Here is a 21956-nt window from a genome sequence, read left to right as displayed (position 1 = left end):
GTAGTGAAAAGAGAACCAAATTAGCCCTAGTCCGAAGTGCCGCTGTCGCAACCTCAGATCGAAGCAACGAGCACTTCCACATGCAAATCCACCGAAGATCTGTTGAGAGGAGAGAGAGGGACGGATTCCTTCCTTGAAACGCCGCAACCAGCTTTGAGTGATCATCCCGATGCCTACAGGTCATGCACCTGGCTCCTCCTCCTCCTCCTGAATGCTTTACTTTGTTGTTGTTGCAGGTCCTGGATTGATTGCTTCAGTCCTGGATCACCACCATTGTCACGCAGGGACTCTTCCTGAATTGCCTGGTCACGCTGGTAAAAATATCACCGATTCCGTGCCTTCCAGGTTCAGTTTCTCCGCATCGAAGACCTTGGTTGCTAGAATCTCAAACTGTGGTCACATTCAGCATTGCTTTCCAATACAATCTGATCCCCCTCCTGACAAACCACGTGTTTTGTTGCCACAAAATGATGTCCAGTTTATTGACCACCAAAACTCTCGTTTGCTAAGTCACCGACACTTCGAGCTAAAAAATGGGACTAGTTCGATAGTTTAGAAACCCAGTTTTGAACTCGTCATTTATTTATAGTTTAAGAACATTTTCTTTTGAACTCGTCATTTACTTATAATATACTGGATTAAATTGATGTTTCATGGTCAAAGTATTTCTGAGATTAAACAAATCTTACAATATTAAATTTCATCTTTGGAGGCTGTTTGTGTAATAAAACAACATCAACTTTCATTATTTATTTATTTTTTATAAACAGAATTAAATTTGTACTAATATATATTTTCTTGTTAAAACAACCCAATTGATTGAAATTGAAAATTGAAAATTGTGAGGAATATTTTTGAAGTGATATACATTGATGTGATATGTTTTTAATTATATATATATATATATATATATATATAAACGAAATTCTGTAAAATACTGGATACACTACAAAAAGTTGTCACAAATAAATCCTCCCAAAGAATTCAGGACAATTTACTTAACACCAATTCATTTAGCATTTTACTAAACCTGTTGCTAGTTGTTCACTTCTGGTTTAAGAGGAGATTGTTTCTACAAAACTTATACCAATATAATAAAGCTTTATTTAATCACAATGTGATTTTCTCCAGGTTGTGGGGGATAAGGTTGAAAGAAAGAAATTTATGTACCACAAAATCACAACAACGACAATCAATATATTTTTGTTTGCGTTTTGTTATATTCTTATTCTATTCTGTACGAAATCTGCAAGAAAAGAAGATGAATAAAATCAAGTATGTTATTTAACAATTGTGGTTAAAAAGATTACAGAATATGCAGTAGGATTAAAATTAAATTTCAATCACAAATAGGTCATAATATATATTTTTTAATTTTAGTATCAAATTCTGTCATGCGTATGAGGAAAAAATTGAATAGTAGCATAGGTTTTAACAACAGATTCAGTTTCATCCAGTTCATTCTTTTTTGTCTAAGATCTAATTCTTAGGAACAATGAATCTTGTAATCTTCAACAGATCAAGACAAAATTTCACTTCATAGACAACACTTACTACCAAGATCGAAAACAACATTGGCTTCTGTGGGTGTTGTTTCTAGCGCAGGTATGTAACCATGTTTTTATTAATACTGAATTATATTCAGAAACTGCAGTTGGGCGTATGAATAACCTCCAAAAATTAATCCATTCGTGCTGGATTGCTAGTGGGTCTGCATATTGAATTCATTAGCATAAACACTCGAAATCAAACTTTGACGCGAGTGCAAAGGGTGAGAGCTAGTAAATGGTTGCCATATATATATATATATATATATATATACATATGTATACATATTTTATCACACAAATCATAAACACTAATTCCAAAATTCATTCAACTCCAAGTCAATCGTTAAAACAGTGGCAGAAAACCAAAAAAGGTTGGATCATCAGATAATCGGATCATGTTTGACTTAGCTTAATCAGCTGCATGAAAAAGAAAACTTCAGCAGGCTGTGAACATGAACAGATGGAGGACAAGGACTTGATACATGCAACAGATACGAAGAACAAATTTTTATGTGTATATTATTGATCTTTGCGTATAAGTAGATCTTTGGAGGTTCTTTTTTGTCAAAATTTATAACTATAAATGGTTCATTGTTTATTGCATTCTACTTCCTTTGAAACAGTTCTAAACAACTTTCAAGTGTTGAACTTATGATATTTTTTACTGATTTTTGTTTTACCTTCAAACAGAATGATAGTAAACTTTAAGTAATAATTAAATTATTCATTATTTTGGATTGGTTACATAACCTTTAAATCTATGCATTTGTTTCAAAAAATGTTTTCTTCTCGTTTTGTTAAGTTTTTTTAACTGTCCATCAAAAATGTATCCACACAAAATTTAAAATGACTATTAGTAATATCAATACATAATATATTTTTTCTATTTTATTTTTATGACTAAAATTCAATTTTCTACCGAAATCATCAAATATGCCTTGTTTTCATAATTAATTATAACTCATTTATACTAATTTAAAAATCTATCTTCTTTTTCTTTGTTTTGATTTGTAATTAATTAATTATTTATTTCTTCATTTAATAAAAACTAGTTGCCAATCTCCACATGTGACGAGTTATCTACTTAAAAAAATAAATTGGGACACCCATGCTACATACACACTAGTTCTAACTTATACTATCTTTAAAAAAAATCATTCTAATTTAATTAATTAATTTTTTTGCCACATCCTCATCTTCAACTTTTCAATTCACTCCCTCCCTCCCTTTAGCTTCCTTTGTACACATCTAATTCTTTATCAATCTTCTCATCCTTGTTGCATTGCTCATTTAGAATATGTTTACCAACATTGGTTTCTCACTAAATTCTCTCATTTGCCTCAGTCCTTGCCACTCTCACTCTATTTGTGTTACACTTTTGCTTGAGTTTGCTTCTCTCGATGCTTCCAAACCTTTATTTCACTTTTTTGTGGAGCTGATTCCATACTTTCTCATGTCTTGTCACTGTTTTGCACTATCCCGTTGTTTTCTCAATTGGCATACCACCTCCCACCTCCACACCAATGCTTTTGTTTTTTTTATTGCTAATCCTCCATTCATGACCCAAACAATAAAAACATCATTCCTATGGGTTGTAATTCACACACCTCTTTTCGATAAATCAGCAATGCGTTCACCTTTCTCATGCCATATTTGTCCACTACACCGCAACAGATATGCTTTTTGTGAGCAAAATGACTGCTTCCAAACCTTAGAAATCCGCCTCAAAAACTACCCACTTTGCGAAAAGCACAGTCGTTGCTATAAGATTACCGACTTTGCCGCACACTCCGCCACCCAAGATCACCGCAATTTTTAAGTCCTCATTGATGGATCGTTATTTTTTTCTCATCTGTGTTTGTTGGATCTGCATGCTTTGTGCTTTTTTTTAGATAGATTTTGCTCTCTCCCCACACATCTCATTGCTTACTATGGTTTGTAGTCATATATATGAAAATATATATATATATATATATATATATATGCACACACACTTCGAGCACTGCTGTCTCTTAAACAACAGTTACTCACTCTCTCACTTATGCACAATTGTTGAATACACCCTTTTCTTATTGAATGCTGTAACTCCACACACACTGGTTTGCTCTCATCACGCACACCATGACTTCATTTTTCATCTACACAATGCAGAATTGCTAATACAGAATTTTCATCTAATTTGAAGGCATCAAGTAAGTAGGTGGGCAAAACTTGAAATTTAATATTTGTCTACATGAGTGTTTTTATAGGTCCTAGGATACAAATGAAGTTTATAGATCTAAAGTTAGATAGAAATATAAAAATTGTAGACGAGGATAAAATAAAAATATAAAAAAAATAGTTGGGCATATGTCTAAGGCACTACTCTATAGAATTGATTTGCCAACATTGGAAGATGGATAGTCAAGGATTTGACGAGCAAAAGTTTACTAAGACATGTCAATTTTTTTAGGAGAAAACTTATTCATTTAAAGGAGGATTTTGTATACAACTTAAGATCTTGTCTACCTAGCAAGCCATACACAAAAATCTTACACTCTTAAATTTCAGCTTGGAAATAAATTTTTGTAAGATGGTTTTCACTTGTGGATTAAGTTAGGAGACTTATTTGCAAGAGTGCTTTCTATTTGTTCTTTTTATCTTATAATTTTTGCATTTTATATAATCTCATTTATTTATGTTTATTTTTTGAAATACATGAGTTGATATCTAAATAAGGATATTTTGATGTTTGTATACATATAATTTTTTAGTATAAATATTTGTAAAATATACTTATTAGATATATTTTAAAAAACTTATTGGTATTTTATAAATTTTTATTAATAGAAATTACTTTTTACTATTTAGTCAAATATAAAAGTTTGATATTAGAATCTTATAAATTAATAATAAAATTATTTTTTTGTATTAAAATTCTAACAATCAATATTTGTTCTACAATTAATTTATATTATATCCAAATACTAAACAATATTCTATCATGAACATACATATTTATCCTAATAATTATCTAGATAATAAGAATAGGTAGAAGCAAGTCAAAGTAGATAAATATGATAATATCTTGTGGAATGCTTCCTAAATGCTTCATAGATGTTGATTTGCTTTTATATCTGTCTATAAGTAATTGTAGGTTGAAAACTTGGCCAACAAAGAGGCCACGTGTTGACATGTTGACCACTTATAGTACAAGTTGGATATATGGTGCACACCTAGGAAACTTGCCTTACAAATTAGACATGTGTCCTATAAGTTGGAGGCATATTAGAGGTCCTATAGCATGTTGCCATATATTCTTTAGTTAAGTAATATATATAGAAGCAAGATTGAGGCCTTCTTCACTCTTGTCAACTCCTTTCTTGGTTTTTAGTTTAGTTTTAAGAGTCTTATGTTTTCTAGTCTTTAGCAATAGCTATTCCAGTTCTTCCTTGAATATACATACTTTCTTCTATTTTGTCACTTTCTTTTTGACATAGATTCCATGACTTTATGCATCTTCTTCCAATTTGTATCTTTAACAAATTGACAAGAATGCACATTCAATATCAGAGCTTTATCTTTTCTTGATTAAGAGTGGATTACCCATTTCTTTTAATAAGACATAAGCATATTAGAAGTTACGTATTACCCTCTTCTAAACTGATATTGTTTCTAGATTTTTTTTTTCTTTATTCTTAAGTATTATATTTTGTGAGAATAAATACGTTTCTTTTTATTGTACTAGTATAGCAAAGCTTGCTAAAATGAAGAGTGCAATGGCTCAAATGCAAGAGCAAATGAGAGAGTTAATGCTTGCAATGCATGAACTCAGTCTACCACCACAAAGAGCAATAAGATTATCAAACAAGGAAGATATAGAGATGATTGGAGTTGCTTCAATATCTACACAAAGTCATACTAGTGCTCTTACAATGGAATATTGTTCAAGTTTCAAGGAACTAAAAATTGGATTGCTTGAGAAGTTTGATAGTATAAGATCTAAGTTTCGAGGTTTCATTAATCAAGTATAATTGGTGATTGAACTACAACCTCAAAGTTATCAAATTCAAGGATCACAAGTTAGGTTTATTGGAACACTACTTTCAGGTTATAGTTTATCATGGTTTTTCATTATTTCTTGAATTACATGATCCAATATTGGATAATTTGGAAGCATTTTTAGCGGAGTTTCAATCTATGTATGAAAAACATGATGCAATCCGTATTGCAACCAACAAGATTTGTATCTTGCGACAAGGCAATCAATTAGTGATATTATACGCTTCACAATTTTCATAATTTGTGAGAGATATTAAGTGGGATGATGCAGCAATCATCAACCAATTTTTCTACGGATTACAATATGAAGTAAAGAAATTGATACTCAATTTATCTGATCCTCAGACATTGAGTCAAGCAATTGACTTTGCTATGAAATGTGACAATGAGCTTTTTGAGTTTCGATTTGAAAATTGCACAAGGGAACCTTAATGTTATTACAATTCAATGACGATACCAACGACTTTTCAATCTAAGCATTTGAAAATAGAAGATATGCAAATTGATGCAATATATTTTAAATCTCTTATCAAACAAGAAAAGACTTGTCATTGTCAAGAAGGACTATATTTATATTGTAAAAAAGCTAAATACACTACTCAATATTATCCAAAGAAATGATGCAACTATAAAATAAAAATTATTGTTGTTAAAGATGAAAATAAGTCGGAAAACAAATTTGTCTAGGTACAACAGGAACCATGCGACTGAAATCCTATACAATTCCCAATGAAGGTCCTATTCTCTCCTCAAAATCCTCTCCTTGTTTTACAATAGATGTGCATTTAGGATCTAATAACCACAAAGCCTCTGCCTTAATAGATTCAAGAGCCTCTGCTTCTTTTTTAGATGAAAAATTTGTTAAAAGTTATAATATACAATTAATACGAAAAACTAAACGTGTACGCATAGAAGTCATAGACAGTTGTCCGTTATCTTCTGGAGGTGTTATTCATGAAACACTTCTTATAGATGTAGTAGTAAATGGACATAATAGTTGTGTAATTTTTAATATAATTAGATCTCTCTCTAATCTAATCATTTTGGATTTATCATGGCTAAAAAAGATTAATCCTATGATAGATTGGATTTCTCATAAACTTGACTTTTCTTCGAATATTATTAAGAGTTTTTCTAATCCAATAGAAAACCATAAATCTATTATAATCAAACTTGTACTTATAGGTACAAAAGTTTTTTTGCATGCTGCAAAAAAAAGATCGTCTTTTGTTATTTATGCCACATCCATTTTAAATGATGGAAAGATTTTAAGTGAAATTCCAAGTCAATATCAAGATTTTAAAGATGTTTTTGAGAAGAATAATATAGATATTTTCTTGAAGCATCATCCATATGATTGCTCAATAGATCTTAAAGAAGGAACTCAACTCCCATTTGATCCAATCTATAGTTTATCACAAAATGAGTTGGTTGAACTCAAGAAGTACATTGATGAAATCTTGGCCAAGAATTTTATATACCACTCAAAATTTCCTGCATGAGCTCCTATCTTATTTGTGAAGAAAAAAGATAGATCATTGCGAATGTGCGTGGATTATCAAGGACTCAACAAGATTACTATCAAGAATAGATATCCTCTGCTGTTAATATTTAGACTTCTTGATTAATTAAATCAAACTAAGATCCATACGAAAATAGATCTACAAAGAGCATATAATCTAATTTGCCTTAAAGAAAGAGACGAATGTAAGACTGTATTTCAAACAAGGTATGGATACTTTGAATATAATGTCATGCCTTATGGACTGACAAATGCACCAACTGCTTTTCAACAACTTATGAATGATTTTTTTTTGTGAGTTTCTAGATGATTTTGTTGTTTGTTACTTTTAGAGTAGATTAGATGACATTTTAATCTACTCTAAAAATATAGAAGAACATGAAGTTCATGTTTGTCGTGTGTTACAAAAACTTAGAGATGTGAAATTGTATGTTAAGATAGAAAAGTGTGTATTCTACACTACTCAAATTGACTTCTTAGGATACATCATTTCAAACAATGGTCTAATGATGGATCTTAAAAAAGTTCATTCAATCATGGATTGGAAGACTCCAAAAACAATAAGAGATGTATAATAATTTTTATAATTTACCAATTATTATTGGATTTTTATTAAGAACTTTTCTCAAGTTACAGCGCCACTTACATGCTTAACTTGTAAAGATAAGCTTGAGTAGACTAAAGAAGTAGAAGCATCATTTGAAGTTTTGAAGAAAGATTTTACTTTTGTACCAATCTTGTATTGCATGAACTTTTCTAAAGCATTTTTTATGGAAAAAAATGTATCTAGCTTTGCCTTGGGTGTAGTCTTATCACAAATGGGAGCAAATGGCAAACTTCATCCAATAGCTTTTCATTCAAGAAAATTTTCAGCAACCGAGATTAATTATGATATTTACGACAAGAAACTTTTTGTAATTGTGGATACTTTTCAAGAATGCCGTCATTATTTAGAAGCCACTTCAAGTCCAATCACCATGTATATGGATCACAAGAACCTCAAATATTTCATGTTAGCACATATTTTAAATCATCGCCAAGCTCGTTGGAGTATGTCTTTGTAAAGATTTGAGTTTAATATCACTTCTCAAGTAGAAAAACAATAAAGTTTGACTGATGCCTTTTTTAGATATTCTTATCTTACACCAAAAGAAAGAAAAGTAATTTTTGACTAAAAAAAGATAATTTTATTGAAGCCAAAATAATTCACCTCTAAGCAATGAAATCAACATTGACTGTTGATTTGACTTTTCTTAAGCAAATCCAAGCAAGTATGTCCTCAAACCTTCTTGTTTATGATATTAAAAATAATTCCTCTAAGTTTCAAGATACTTCCAAATTTGAATTTAAGGAGAACCTATTCTATTTTGAAGGATGCTTATATGTTCTAGAAGGACAAACACAATTATGTACTCTTGAAGCTTGTCACAATTTTCTTGCAGTACAACATTTTGGATATAATAAGACTTTAGAGCTTATATCTAAAGATTTTTGGTGGCCTCAAATGTGAAAGGTTGTTAAAAAATTTGTGTAGACATGTGATATTAGTTCAAGTTAAAAAAACTCCTTATCATCGATCTTATAAACTCATCCAACTATTACTTATACGAGAACAACCATACTCTTCTGTCTCTATGGATTTTATTATCGATCTTCTAATTTCAAGTTCATATGATTTTATATTTGTGATTATAGATCATTTCACCAAAATGGCACATTTTGTACTATGTACAAAATCTATAGGTGAAGGAACAACTAAACTCTTCTTTGACAACTTCTATCGCTATTATGGATTATCAAGGGATATTATATCAAACATAGGAACTCAATTTTTATTGAAATTTTAGAGAACTCTTTTCAAGATATTAAAGGTGGATACAAAACTATCTTCGGCTTTCCACCCTCAAATTGATGGACAAACAGAATGGGTAAATCAAGTTTTAGAATAGTATTTGAGGTGTACCATCAACTATCAACAAGATGATCCAACAACTCTTTTGCCCTTGATAGAATTTCCGTACAATAATTTGGTACATTCTTTTACTCAACAAACATCTTTCTTTGCTAATTATATTTATCATCTTTAATTTGATACTTTTGACTTTTTAAAAGTTGATAATCCTACCACGGAAGATGTGGCAAATCAATTATTAAAGCTATATGCAACAATGAAGGTACAATTAAAAGAAGCTCAAGAATGACAAAAAGCCAATGCAAATGCCTATTGCAAGGAACAACCTCAATTCCATGTAGGAAATAAGGTATGGTTACTTCATTGTAATATTAAAACTATTCATTCTTGTGACAAGCTAGATTATCATAGGCTTAGACCATTTTCCATTTGTGAACAGTTCAATCCAATTGCTTATCGATTATTTTTACTTGAGTCCACGAAAATCCATCATGTGTTCCATGTGTCTTTACTTGAGCCATACAAGACAATAGATATACAAGGAAGGAGACAAATGCCACCACCTCCTATAGAAGTGGACAATAATAAAGAATTTGAGGTGGAAGAAGTTTTAGATTCAAGGAGGCACCGAAATAGATTAGAATATATAGTACATTGGCATGGATATGACATTAATGAATGCACATGGGAGCCATCTATGAATCTAGCAAATGCATCATCCAAAGTTAAAGCTTTTCATCAACGACATCCATCAAAACCAAAATGAAGAGTCAAGAAATTCTTTACTATAAAGCAAAGCAAGCCCAATGGAGATTTCATTCTATCTTGTATCATTGTTTCTTTGGATTTTTTAGTGCTTAAGAGATGGAGAATCAATAACTAGCAGATTCAATTCAAGAGCTATTATTTGCTAAGCTACCAAATGAGACATTGTAACTATCACAACCTTTGAGATGGCAAAATCAAGATGAAGACTGTCAAGAACGACATGTTCTTCCTTTAATAGATGGCAAGATACAATGTGTTTGATACCACAATCTTGGAGGGGACTCTCGATATTTAGTGATACTTTTGAAAATAGGAACCACTCTTCATGGTATTACTAATGTTTTCTTTGAAGGAAGTTATGAAGGACTCAATAATGATCAAATATCATGGTGGTCTTTTCACCCTAATATGAGATATTATCGATGATTGAAGGGACCTATTAACTACCTTTGAAGGGAATAAAGATCAAAGTACGTGACAAAGACAGTTTGATGCATCTTGGACTTCATCTACATGTAATCACCACTCCTCATGGAACTCATCCCTAGAAAGGCGGATAATGTTACAAACATACATATTTATCTTCATAATTATCTAGATAATAAGAATAGGTAGAAGTAAGTCAAAGTATATAAATATGATAATATCCTATGAAAAGCTTCCTAGAAGCTTCATAGACGTTGCTTTGCCTTTATACATGTCTATAAGTAATTGATAGGTTGAAAACTTGGCCAACAAGGAGGCCATGTATTGACATGTTGATTACTTATAGTACAAGTTGGATATATGGCACACACCTAGGAAACTTGTTTTATAAATTAAACATGTATTCTGCAAATAGGACGCATATTAGAGGTTTTGTAGCATGTTGCAATATATTCCTTAGTTAAGTAGTATATAAAGAGGCAAGAGTGAGGCCTTCTTTACTCTTGTCAATTCTTTTTTTGGTTTTTAGTCTAGTTTCAAGAGTCTTATGTTTTCTAGTCTTTAGCAATAGCTATTTCTAGTTCTTCCTTGAATATATACATATATATATATATATACTTTCTTTTATTTTTTCACTTTTCTTTTGATATAGATTCTACGACTTTATGCATCTTCTTTCAGTTTGTGTCCTTGATACATTCACATTTTTTCAAAAAAATAAAATCACCTATCGACTATATATATATATATATATATATATATAAATAAGTTTTCTAAAATTAAGATATTAACAACATCCATTGCAAAGCCACATTTCATGCACATATATTTTTTAATTATATTAGTTATATAATCTAATATATATTAAGAACCTTTATACATTAAAAAAATTAATTTACAAAGATTTTAAAATTTTATATTTGTAGATTTTAGTACCTCATGATAGTTAGGTGTTTTGGTGTTTAGATTGAAATACCATCTTTTTTTGATATTCTTATTAAAATCAAATTATTAAAGAATGTCTAGAAAGCTTTATCTAGTTGTAAATATTGATTTAGTTATATAAATTTGTTTTAAAGTAAATTCCATGATTTTCTTTATTTATTTATATTTTTAGTATTTTTTAAATTAAAAGATAATTTGACTCATAATGTATAGATATTAAATCTCTCTTATTTTATAAAAGATGATTTGTTTTAAAAGATGATTTGTTTTATAAATAGAGATTTAAAAACATCCGAGTATTATTAAAAAATATATAATATAAAATATATTTTGAAATTATTTAATATATATAAAATATCTAAAAAAATATTGAATTAAAATTAGAAAATATAAAATACATTAATAAAAACTTAAAATAATCTTACTTTATTTTTTATATATATTAGTTTAAAAAATATAATATATATATTTTTTAAAGATCAAAAAACTTATACAATAAGTATCTAAGTTAGAAAATATTTTTATTGTTTCTTTATAATTCTAATGTATTTATAATTTTTTTTAAATGGCCTTATATTACATTTTCATATGCTTAAATATCCAATCTTTATTTGAAAGCTCCTAAAAATACTTCTTAAAGAATATATTACATACCTTAATTTTTCTAATTATTTCTATTTATTTAGATAAAATATTATTAAATTATTAATATAAATTAAATAACAAAAAATTAAAAATTATATTTTTATTCCAAATTAATTATGATTATTCTTATTACTTTGTTATAAGTTAAATTTTATGCTTGGAATTTTAAAAGATTAGTCAATAACAAGAATACTTAATAATCACTTAACTTAAATATACTAAATATCAATATTTACAAGTAATCAATAATTCTATTGACCTTGATGAAATTCAATTTCAACTCTTAAAACTCTTAATGAAATCTCGTTGATATTCAATCAATTCTACACAAGTAAACATGAATGCTAAGTCCAATCAATCTTAATTATTATTTTCACCTCAAAACTTAAAGGATTTTTATGTATATCTATAAATTTGATTGAATTTGAGATAAAATTCTAAATTCTAATTTTAAATTTATTTATTTATTTTAATTTTAAAAATCTTACAAATTATATACTTTAATCAATAGAATTATGCAAATTCTAAAATCATCTTCAATAAAATTTTAACTCTAAATCCTAATCCAAAAGAATTAACCTTATATTAAATCCTAACTTTAGGTCTCAAATCAAATTTCAACAAAATCTTAAATCCTAAAATCAAGACCCTAAATTTTAAAATCTATAATTTAGTATGAACTTAACTAGTATTAAGTTCAAACTCTAAGGTCTAAACCTCAAGAAGTTTTGAGACAAGGTACAACTTAGCTCAACAATTGTTCAAATCATCTGCTGATGAAGCATGATTGTTGGACTTTAGATCTTAATATATGTAATTGAAATGCAGATTACATGGATTCCACCTTGTGTAGGATTAACCCAAGCATTGCAAAAGTAGCGATCTATTGTTGGTGATCCTAATACAATAAATGAAATCTTAGAATAGATGTTTTAGGTCCAAGATGGCATTTAGAGAATTGATATCTTGCTGTGTATATCTGCTACTTCTTGCGTGCTACCCCTATTTCTTTTGAAAAACCAAAAAAAAGAATGTTCCTTTGCAAAAAAGAGACGATTCTCTGCAACAAACTACTGCACAAGGTTGATAATCCAACATGGATGCTAACATTTTGAATATTTTTGAATAATATCTCACTTTCAATACTTTTTATTTATATATAGCTCAATCTAGTTGATTGAAGTAGAATTCATCCATTTACGGTCTATTCAACTATTATATGGTTTTGAATTTTGATTTCTAAATAAAAAATATAAATTCTATTTATTTTATAATAATATTTCTTTAAACCATTGAATGTTGTTGGATTGATTATTTTGTATTCTAAGAACTAATAACGTTACTTATTACAAAAAACTAAATTGCCACTTGATTTACTTTAATTTATTTTTTATAACTTTTTGATTATTTATAACTTATTATTAAAATATATTTTATTTAAAATAATATTTAAATATTAATAATTCTGACTTATGTTATATATAAAAAAATTAAACAATGTCTTATTTAAAGTGTGGAAATTTTAAAATATTGCATTACACCTTGTAAGTTAGATAGTAAATATAATTACTTGTATGCATTATTTTTTAAAACTTAAGATATTTTTAAGTATTTTATTATTTGATTTTAAAATTATAATAAGATTTTATGTTATAAATTTTTATATTATAATGGTGTCTATCTTCATTTTTTATTTTTTTATTTATTTATTTATTTTACATACTTTATAAAAGTTTTTAATTTTGAGGTAAACATGCTATGTTATGTATAAAAAATATTATATAAAAATTAATTAAAGAAGAAAATAATACAGATTTATTAATTTATTTTCAAAATCTAATTTTTACAAAGATAAAATAAAATATATTAATTATTAAAAAAATCTTTACAATTAATGTTGCTTTGAGTTTTATTCTAAATATTTGAATTTATAAGTAATAGACCAATACAATTACAAAAAAAACATAGAAATTAGACATCATAATTTTTTTATAAAAAACTTATATTAAATTTTAAAAAAAGTATAAAAAAATTATTTCTTGCAATAAAAAGATATTTGATTTTTTCAAATAATTTTGGATATAAATCAGTAGAAATTAAAAGACTTAAAGGTAAAAAAATAATTTAGTAAAAAACTTAAAAACTCAATTTATTTTAATACCAACATAAATCAATCTTTATTTAATCTATTGTTTTTGTTTCTTCTAAACTTAGATATTAAATATCAATAATTTATTTAGAATTAAATATAATTTATTAAAAGAATTAAATAAAATATATAAATAAGAATAATATATAAAATTATTAAATTTTTTAGATAATAATAAAAAATATTTTTTTACAAATAAATTATTAATTTTTCAAAAAAAATAGTAAAACATTTAAAGATTTAATTTGCTTAAATTGTTTTTGACTAAAATGCATAAAAAAAACTTAGTATGAATTATTTTTAGTTTATAACATTGAAATAAAATACTTTATAATTATAATGATTGTGAGAGTAAAATTCTCCTTTCAATCCAAATTACAAGATGGCCTTAATTAAGAGTTACTTGTAATTAATGGTATAAATTGAAATAAGCAATTAGAGAAAAATTAAAAATACAAAATACAAAATAAGTAAAAATAATGTATTCAAGTAATTATATAGTCCAAAACTTAGTCATTGTTTGTTCATTAGATTTTTATGTAATAAAAAATAAAATTAAAAATTAAAAATTATATTTTTAGATATATAATTTTAATATTTTTTAATAATATAAAAAAATATGTAAATCCAATTTATTATGAATAAGTTATGAAGATTTAAAAATAAATGATAAATAACAAAATAATTAAGTAAAATATTTTATTCTAAGAAAAACTTGTTTAGAGATTAGGGATTCAAACCTCACCAAGGCTTTTATATAGTGTACAAGGGTGTCTTAAAGAGGCCTCAAGGCCTTAGTCTTATCCTTCTACATACATCCAAGGTGCTACAACCTATATGAGACTTGTGCACCTTCTTTCTAATAAGGTCTACACAAGTTGCTAGTCATCCTATTTTCTACTAGTACAACTACCTATTTTGCATTTTTGACTTCACTATGGCTTTTAAAAACATCTAATTAGTTAGGAACTACATGTGGCTTTCAAATCTTGCTTCATTTCTTTAAAATAGCTTCCAAAGTGGTAAAACTCAATTTTACCAAAGTCTTGAAATTTTCTCTAAACATTTTTTAAAAATTACAATTAAATTTAAAAATCATAATTAAAACATCAAAAAAATATTTTATATAGTTATTTTTTTAGTTTTTGATTTTATTGTTTATATATTTTTATATATTGAATAGAGAATTATATAAAAAAAAAATCATAATTAAAATTTATTTTCTTAAATTATATAGAAAAATAGTTGTAAATTAAAAAATGAATAGAAATACAAATTTTTATATTTACATGATCAATATCATAGAAAAATAATATAAAATAGTATTAAATAATTAAAGATAGAAAGGTCAAAATATAAAAATAATTATATAATAAAAATAAAAGTAATATTGGTTATATTATGACTTAATTTATATAAGAAAATATAAAACTTTATTGCAAAATGCTAAACTTTAAAGCATAGTCAAAAATTAATTTATAGTTGTAGTAAAGCTTTTAATCTAAAGACTTTAATGATATGATTTCAATTATAAAGTATTATATTTGAAAAACATATTTTCATATATAAATATAAAATTATTAGTAAATGTATGGAAGAGAATATTAAACCAACCTACCTAAATCTTAAATCAATCTAATTTATATCTATGATTTAATCTATGTAATTTTTTCTTCAATTTGACAATAGAAAAACCTATAAATGTATTCATACAATCCTACTTTAATCTCTTAGCAAATCTAAAGGTGTAGTGACCATGTTTTATGATAAATGGGAGAGAGAGAGAAGAACGAAGAAGATGATATTGGACTAAAATATACTCTTCAATGTATGCTAGAAATGAGTACCTATCCAAGAATATAATAGCAAAAATTGTGGTGGCAATAGGAACACTAAATATATATATATATATATATATATATATATAAATTTATGAATTTATATATTAAAAATATAAATTTATGAATTTATAATAATAATTTAAATATCAAATAAATTTGGTATGCAAAGAAAAATTACACAAATGCTTAACAATAAGATGTATATAGCACAAATTCATATTTTAAATATATTTTTAAATATAGTTTTCTAATATACTTATCAATAATATTTTTAAAGTATTTTTCATAAATTTACAACTAGGCAAAATTTTTAAAAATTTTTTAAAAAATGCTTAAATATCAATGACATCAATTTGATCTCAATTATACATCATTAATTTTATAATTTAATTCAATTGTTCATAGAATAGAATTTGAAGAGTCACAATTGACAAACAAACTCAATATAAGTCAAATATTTGTAGTTCTTTCCACTTGGCAAAATTCCGCCTCATTAATCCAAAAATTATAATTATAGGTTAAATTTGTTTTCTACATATGGTATCTTTCTAATCAAAAAAAAAAAAAAAAAAAAAAAAACCAAGATTTCAAAATTATAAAGCATAAGAACAAATAAATTCACCCTTGCACAATCAAACAAAAGTATTCCAATGTTTTCAAAATTAGTGAATTACTTTGACAAAAAGTGATCCCATACACGTATCTAAACAATATATATATATATATATATATATATATATATATTTATATACATATATATAATTTTCACACACTTACATATATACATCATGACATGCGAAGCAAGTAGTGACTGACCTAACCTTAAAACAAGCACCATAGGTGGCAAACCGTAACAAAGTTCAGTTTGCTTCGATGCAAAGCGCCCCAAGAGGACAAAATTTCTGTTAATTTTTTTGGCTTTATTCAAATACAAAACCAAGAAGAAATGTTCACATAATCCTTCATCTTGTTTACATTTCCTCACATCTATATGAACAACTGTATGTACATCGGTATGAACAACAACCTGGACTGCGGAGCTGTGCGGTGAACACGGTTGATCGTGAAGCGTGGCGATGCAGAAGGGACCCAGTTTGTTAGAATTCCTGCTCGTTGTGAGCTTGTGTGTTACGCAGACAGGAGATGAAAGCAGCAGCAGCATTGCGATCCATGGTGCACAGAAGCAAACGATTATGGAACAGACAAAAGCTGCGAAGACATGAAACAGAGATCGTTCAGGTTACAGTTTGCCTTCTAGAAACACTAGCAACCCTGATTCGGGCACAAATTCGTGGACTTACTCGTCAGCTGGACATTATTCTGGTTAGGATTCTGACTGCAGCAGATGCTCTATTGTCTAACACATGGTGACAAAACCAGCTTCTCAAACCGGGCACATCGATGAAACTCAGCTGTTGGTGCAAACTAATTCCACAAACCCAATGGAATGTGAGGCAAGCAACAATAAGGTTACCAGAAAGGGCTTTGATCACCGAGTGGCAGCCCGAGTAGCTTCTTCGCGAGAAGAAGGGAAAATCTCAACATACCGGCTCCCCATCGTCATCTTATCCTTGTTCATGGCAGACTTCGCCTTCGAAGCGCTGCCGAAGTCCACAAACGCCTCACCGGTTGTTCTACCGTCACTATGCAGCATGATGTGCACATGCTCGTCATGAAGCTCAAACTCCCGGAAGAAGTCCATAACGTCACTCTTTGTGGCAGAGAATGGCAAACCCCGGAGCTTCACCACTCCCGTGAAATTCAAGTGATCCTTGGTATTGTTTCGAGACGGAGCTTTCGCACTCGCTGAGGAGCTGTTGTTATTGAGTACATGGAGGGGGAGGGTGGAATCAATGCATCGAGTATCCGCCACTTCAGCCGCTACTGCATGATAATAGTCCTGCTTCTTGCACCGGAAAACTTCAATGTAGCGCCGGCCTATGTTGTGCCGATTCTTTTGCAGGGCATAGTCCACCTGCACAGGCGCACCGAAAACGACATAGGCCTCTCCGGAGAAACGGCCGTTCATACGAACGAGCAGGACGTCCACGACGTCTAGTCCAGCGAAGAAATCAAACACGTCGCTGTCGCTGCAGTTGAAGGGAAGCCCTCGCAAGCGTACCACAGGCAACGACCGTGGATGTCCTTGCAGGAGCACAGGCGAGCTCCCTCCATCAATCAGTCGCTGGCGCTTGGATCCCACCTCGTATTGATCTGCGTGACCCCCCAGATAATTCCTTCACATCCATCCCAAACCCCCCGCGCCCCCCAAAATCACATCCCCACCCCATGATCCCCATCAATACCATCCTCTATTGTATGTATTGGGCCCCTGATCCTGTCCTCCAGCAAGTATTCATCAATAGTTATATCTGCTCCTCCTTTCCCATCCTTCCCTTTTGCAACCACACGATCGCACTCTAACTTGACATATCCTTTGCAATTAACTTGACATGCGGCAGGAGGTGGCGAAAAATTCCGCAGTTAAAAGCGTTCTATTCCCGAGTTGTTACTAAAGGAGGCAAAAATAACCGACTTCGCAACGGAACCACACTGTTTTGTTCTATTTCCAAGCAGCATCGATCCTGCCATTCATGATTTGCAAGCCTACTCCAATCAACCGGAAATTGAGTGGGAGATTTCTTAAGGAAGTATGCATGTCATCGACAAGATGCAACGGCAACGAACGGCAAAGGGAGGAAAAACAGGAAAAAATGAAAGAAAAAGCAGGGGGTTCGGTGAGAAGATTTTCGAATTTAATGGGTCAATAAAAGGGAGCCCACTATACTCACCATCTGAAGCTCGATCTAGCCCACCTGTCTCCCTTCGAGACCATCTGGTTTGGAATTAACAATCAATACACGGTTCCTTGCTCTTTTCATGCAATCCTCTCGGGAAACCACCGTAACACACCTTAGTCCCAATGTTGGCCTAACCCCTCACTTTTCATGAAGTGTTTTGGTGTCGACCTTCGTCAGCTTATTCTGACACTTTTGTATCGATGATGATGCTTCGTATCTATCTCTCTTCGTCTCTTTTGTCTAAATGAACGAGTTATCTTGATGCCTGAGACTTGAGGATTGAGTGGTTACAGAAAATTTTGAACTGAAAGGTGGTAAATAGTGAGGTAGCTACTGCTGCACCCCAACCGTCAGCTCTCGCCTAACAAACTATCCGCTCCACAACTACCTCCTTCCTTAGGCCATCTCATTCACATCCATTCACTGGATGTAAACAAAGCCATGCCACGAAGGCCCAGTGTAAGAAGAGGGAATTGCAGCCTTAAAATACGATAAAAGCAACGGTATCACGCCATCAGCACTGATTGACCAACTTTGTTGCCTCCATTGAAGTCTCGCAAGACAACTGCCAGGTTGAGCACAGTATGCTTAGAACTGTTCAAAAGAGCTGTATCAAAATAGAGATTATGTTTCCAAATCAGAAGGAAAAAAGGGGAAAAGAAAAAGAACCATGCAACAAGGAAAAAACTAACATGCTAATCGACTTCCTGTAAACCCTAATTCTGTGTATGTCCTTTTACCTGTAGTTCCACGTAAACACGATGATTCTCAGAACAAGTTGCATCAACCTGCAAAAACTCAAGCCTCAGTCTCCATGCTTCAGCTCTGATCTTGTAGCTCATGTGCCCATTGCACCCGGCATTAAGACCCCAATTCACCGTTTTGGGCACAGCCGCCACTCGCTCCTCCACGCCACTCCTTCAGCTGGTTTTTCTCGGAATTTCGACCGCTCTGTGAGCTCGTCGCGTGGAAACAAACCGCACTGCAACTGCATCACCGTCTCGCAGCTTTCTCCCTCGACTCTAGACCCAATACTCAACCATATGGGCTGTTCCATGGCTTGCCTGAAAGCTCCTCTCAGCAGCAAAACACCATCTCCGAGCAACCACGCGCTTCTGATCTGGCAACCAAGTGCTTCTGCGACTTCTGGTCTCTCGTCACACACGCAAGGCTCCTGCAAAACGTCGACAAGGTGACGTGCACGTTCAATGAACAATGTTGGATGTAATTTTTAGTTTTTAAGTTTTGCAAAAGATTTGTGACAATAGTAATATAAAGAGAAGTAGTATAGTATAAAAGAGGGTTGAGGTTGTTGTTTAAAGATACTTGATTATGTTTTGTTTTGTTGGATAATGATTATAATGAGATATGATTTATAGTTTTGGATAGTATGCATGTGAGGTTTGCAATTATAAAAAGTTCATTGTTTATTTTTATGGTTTATTACATTGATAAATCTTATTTTATTAAAACTATTGTCTAACTATTTCTTATCCAATTGATGATGTCTATTGACATTCATGTTGCTTGAACAACATTGTTGGTAATGTTCACATTTTCCTCTGTTTTTTTCTTCTCTTGATTCAATTGTGTTTAAACCCAACAACATTGATAACATTATAAGCTTCAAGCTTATATTATATCTATTGGACCAACACTTTTTTGCAAGTGGCTTGGATTTTGGAGGGCATTGACAAGGAGTTATAGTAGTATATGTAAAATTGGCAAATAAATCCATTTTGTTTCTTCTAGATTCTCCATATAATGACTTATTATTATTGCTTGGAGATCAACTTCTTATATAGGTCATCTATCGTTTCTTTGGCTAATCAACCTGCAAATTCTAAAAGTTAAATGCAAATAAGAGCCACAACATGTACAAGGCTATTTTTCTATACTTTGCTAAGCAAAATCTCTTTGAATGCAACTAATTTCTATGTATTCTTATTAAAAGCATGTTCCTACTAGTGAGCAATATCAATTGAGATATAACATGGATCAATTTCTATGTTTGCATCTTTATAAAGGTTCAGATTATTACACACAAAATCAGATTCAAAAGGGTTTTATTTGAAAATTTATTCATAGTGCAATTTTGGTTGAAATAAAACTTTCTTTGTTGCATTATTGTTTGGTGAAGTTTCATTTTTACAAGTGCTTCTTTTAGATTCTTATACAAACTTCTGACTTTTATCCTCATCAACAACATACTTGCTTTGCAAGAAAACATGTATGAAATAAATTGTTAATTTAATTCTTTGCTATCCTTAAAAAAACATGAAGAACAATAAATATGACACAATGAGATTAATATAATAAGAAGCACTTTAAAGAAAAAAATGTGTAATAAATTAAAAGTATTAAAATCAAATTAAAAAAATTATTATATGAAAATTAAAGAATGGATATAATTTCTAAGTTGTATTCAAAAATGAGTAATAATAAGGAGCTAGCTATATTCAAAATATATTTTAAAGATCTAAAAGTATCCAAAAACATTACTAGGAGATTATCTTAAAAGTAGATCTACAACAATTGAAAACTATTGAAACAATCATTGAACTATGTCCGCTTACTATAAGTCAAAAAAACCTTCTTAATCATCCAATATCATTAATTGATATCAAAGAAAGCTTGATCTATTTACAAGACTAAATAATTTGTAAGTTCATTAGTCATAAATTCTTACTTTGTTCAGCTATGTTCCATTCCTTGATCTATTAGAACTATTTAAAGTTCACAACTATAGAATCCATACTCTTCTATTTATGCACTCGGCAATGATTTGTCTACCAACATCTAAATACATTGCTTGCAACTTGTGATATAAGATTATAGAAAGATAAGAGATAATTAAAAAAAAAATGTTATTGATGTGCAATGGGATATTTGTTTTATCAAAACAATGAAGAATAAGAAAACAAACATCTACATGATTGAAAAGCCTAATAGTTGGTGCATGTAAATAGACCATGTAGAGAACTTAGGTAACTACATGACTGTGAAGCTTACCAAAGACTTTGGCAAATACTTGCTCCTATGATAAACAAAGAATGTTAACTATATTGTATACTCTATACAATAGATAGAATCATTGTTGACAATTTTTGTTAATAATTTTTTAAGTGTCGTAAAAAAAATATTTAGTCTTTTTTCAAAATAGACAAGTTGTATTCAAAATGCAAAGCCAAGAAGTGGCCATTTGAAAAGTCCAATATTTATTGTCTAAAAAATAAAGTAAAATTGGTCTAGTTATTACCTCCACCATTGTCTTTTCAAAGATTACTCAATAGTAGGTATTATTTTAACTTCTTCTTTTAAAAGAAGTAATAGGTATATGCACCAATATTATTGAC

At 29.8% G+C, this 21956-nt stretch overlaps 1 protein-coding gene and 1 long non-coding RNA gene across 3 annotated transcripts; one reads left to right on the top strand and one right to left on the bottom strand.

Annotated features, from left to right (window-relative positions):
* The first annotated feature begins 719 nt into the window (after positions 1-719).
* Positions 720-3458, top strand: LOC141046060 (uncharacterized). Its single transcript, XR_012218744.2, has 3 exons — positions 720-1275; positions 1519-1605; positions 1903-3458. It is a non-coding gene; the product is annotated as an uncharacterized LOC141046060 (long non-coding RNA).
* Positions 3459-16698: 13240 nt separating this feature from the next.
* LOC112289374 (uncharacterized) lies at positions 16699-19481 on the bottom strand. Of its 2 annotated transcripts, XM_073537525.2 has the most exons (5): positions 19341-19481; positions 18592-19165; positions 17922-18036; positions 17274-17774; positions 16699-17008 (listed from the first exon to the last, which is right to left on the bottom strand). In XM_073537525.2, exons 2-4 carry the CDS (start codon positions 18633-18635, stop codon positions 17289-17291), a joined length of 645 nt encoding a protein of 214 aa, XP_073393626.1. In that variant the 5' UTR covers positions 18636-19165; positions 19341-19481; the 3' UTR covers positions 16699-17008; positions 17274-17288. The 2 variants fall into 2 exon arrangements, with proteins under 2 accessions (XP_073393626.1, XP_024390303.1); XM_024534535.3 differs by having other exon boundaries at positions 17274-18036.
* Positions 19482-21956: the final 2475 nt, after the last annotated feature.

This window comes from Physcomitrium patens, chromosome 12 (assembly GCF_059467195.1).
Source record: "Physcomitrium patens ecotype Gransden chromosome 12, ASM5946719v1, whole genome shotgun sequence".
NCBI classification, from domain to species: Eukaryota; Viridiplantae; Streptophyta; class Bryopsida; order Funariales; family Funariaceae; genus Physcomitrium; species Physcomitrium patens.
Note: the sequence above shows the minus strand (reverse complement) of the source record. Positions and strands in the feature narration are given on the sequence as shown.

Bases quoted from the DNA above. Each gene is read 5' to 3' on its own strand.
- LOC112289374 (XM_024534535.3), bottom strand. From the start codon at position 18,635: ATGGTCTCGAAGGGAGACAGGTGGGCTAGATCGAGCTTCAGATG. The intron at 18,037-18,591 runs GTGAGTATAGTG...ATGGATGTGAAG, and splicing joins GCTAGATCGAGCTTCAGATG to GAATTATCTGGGGGGTCACG.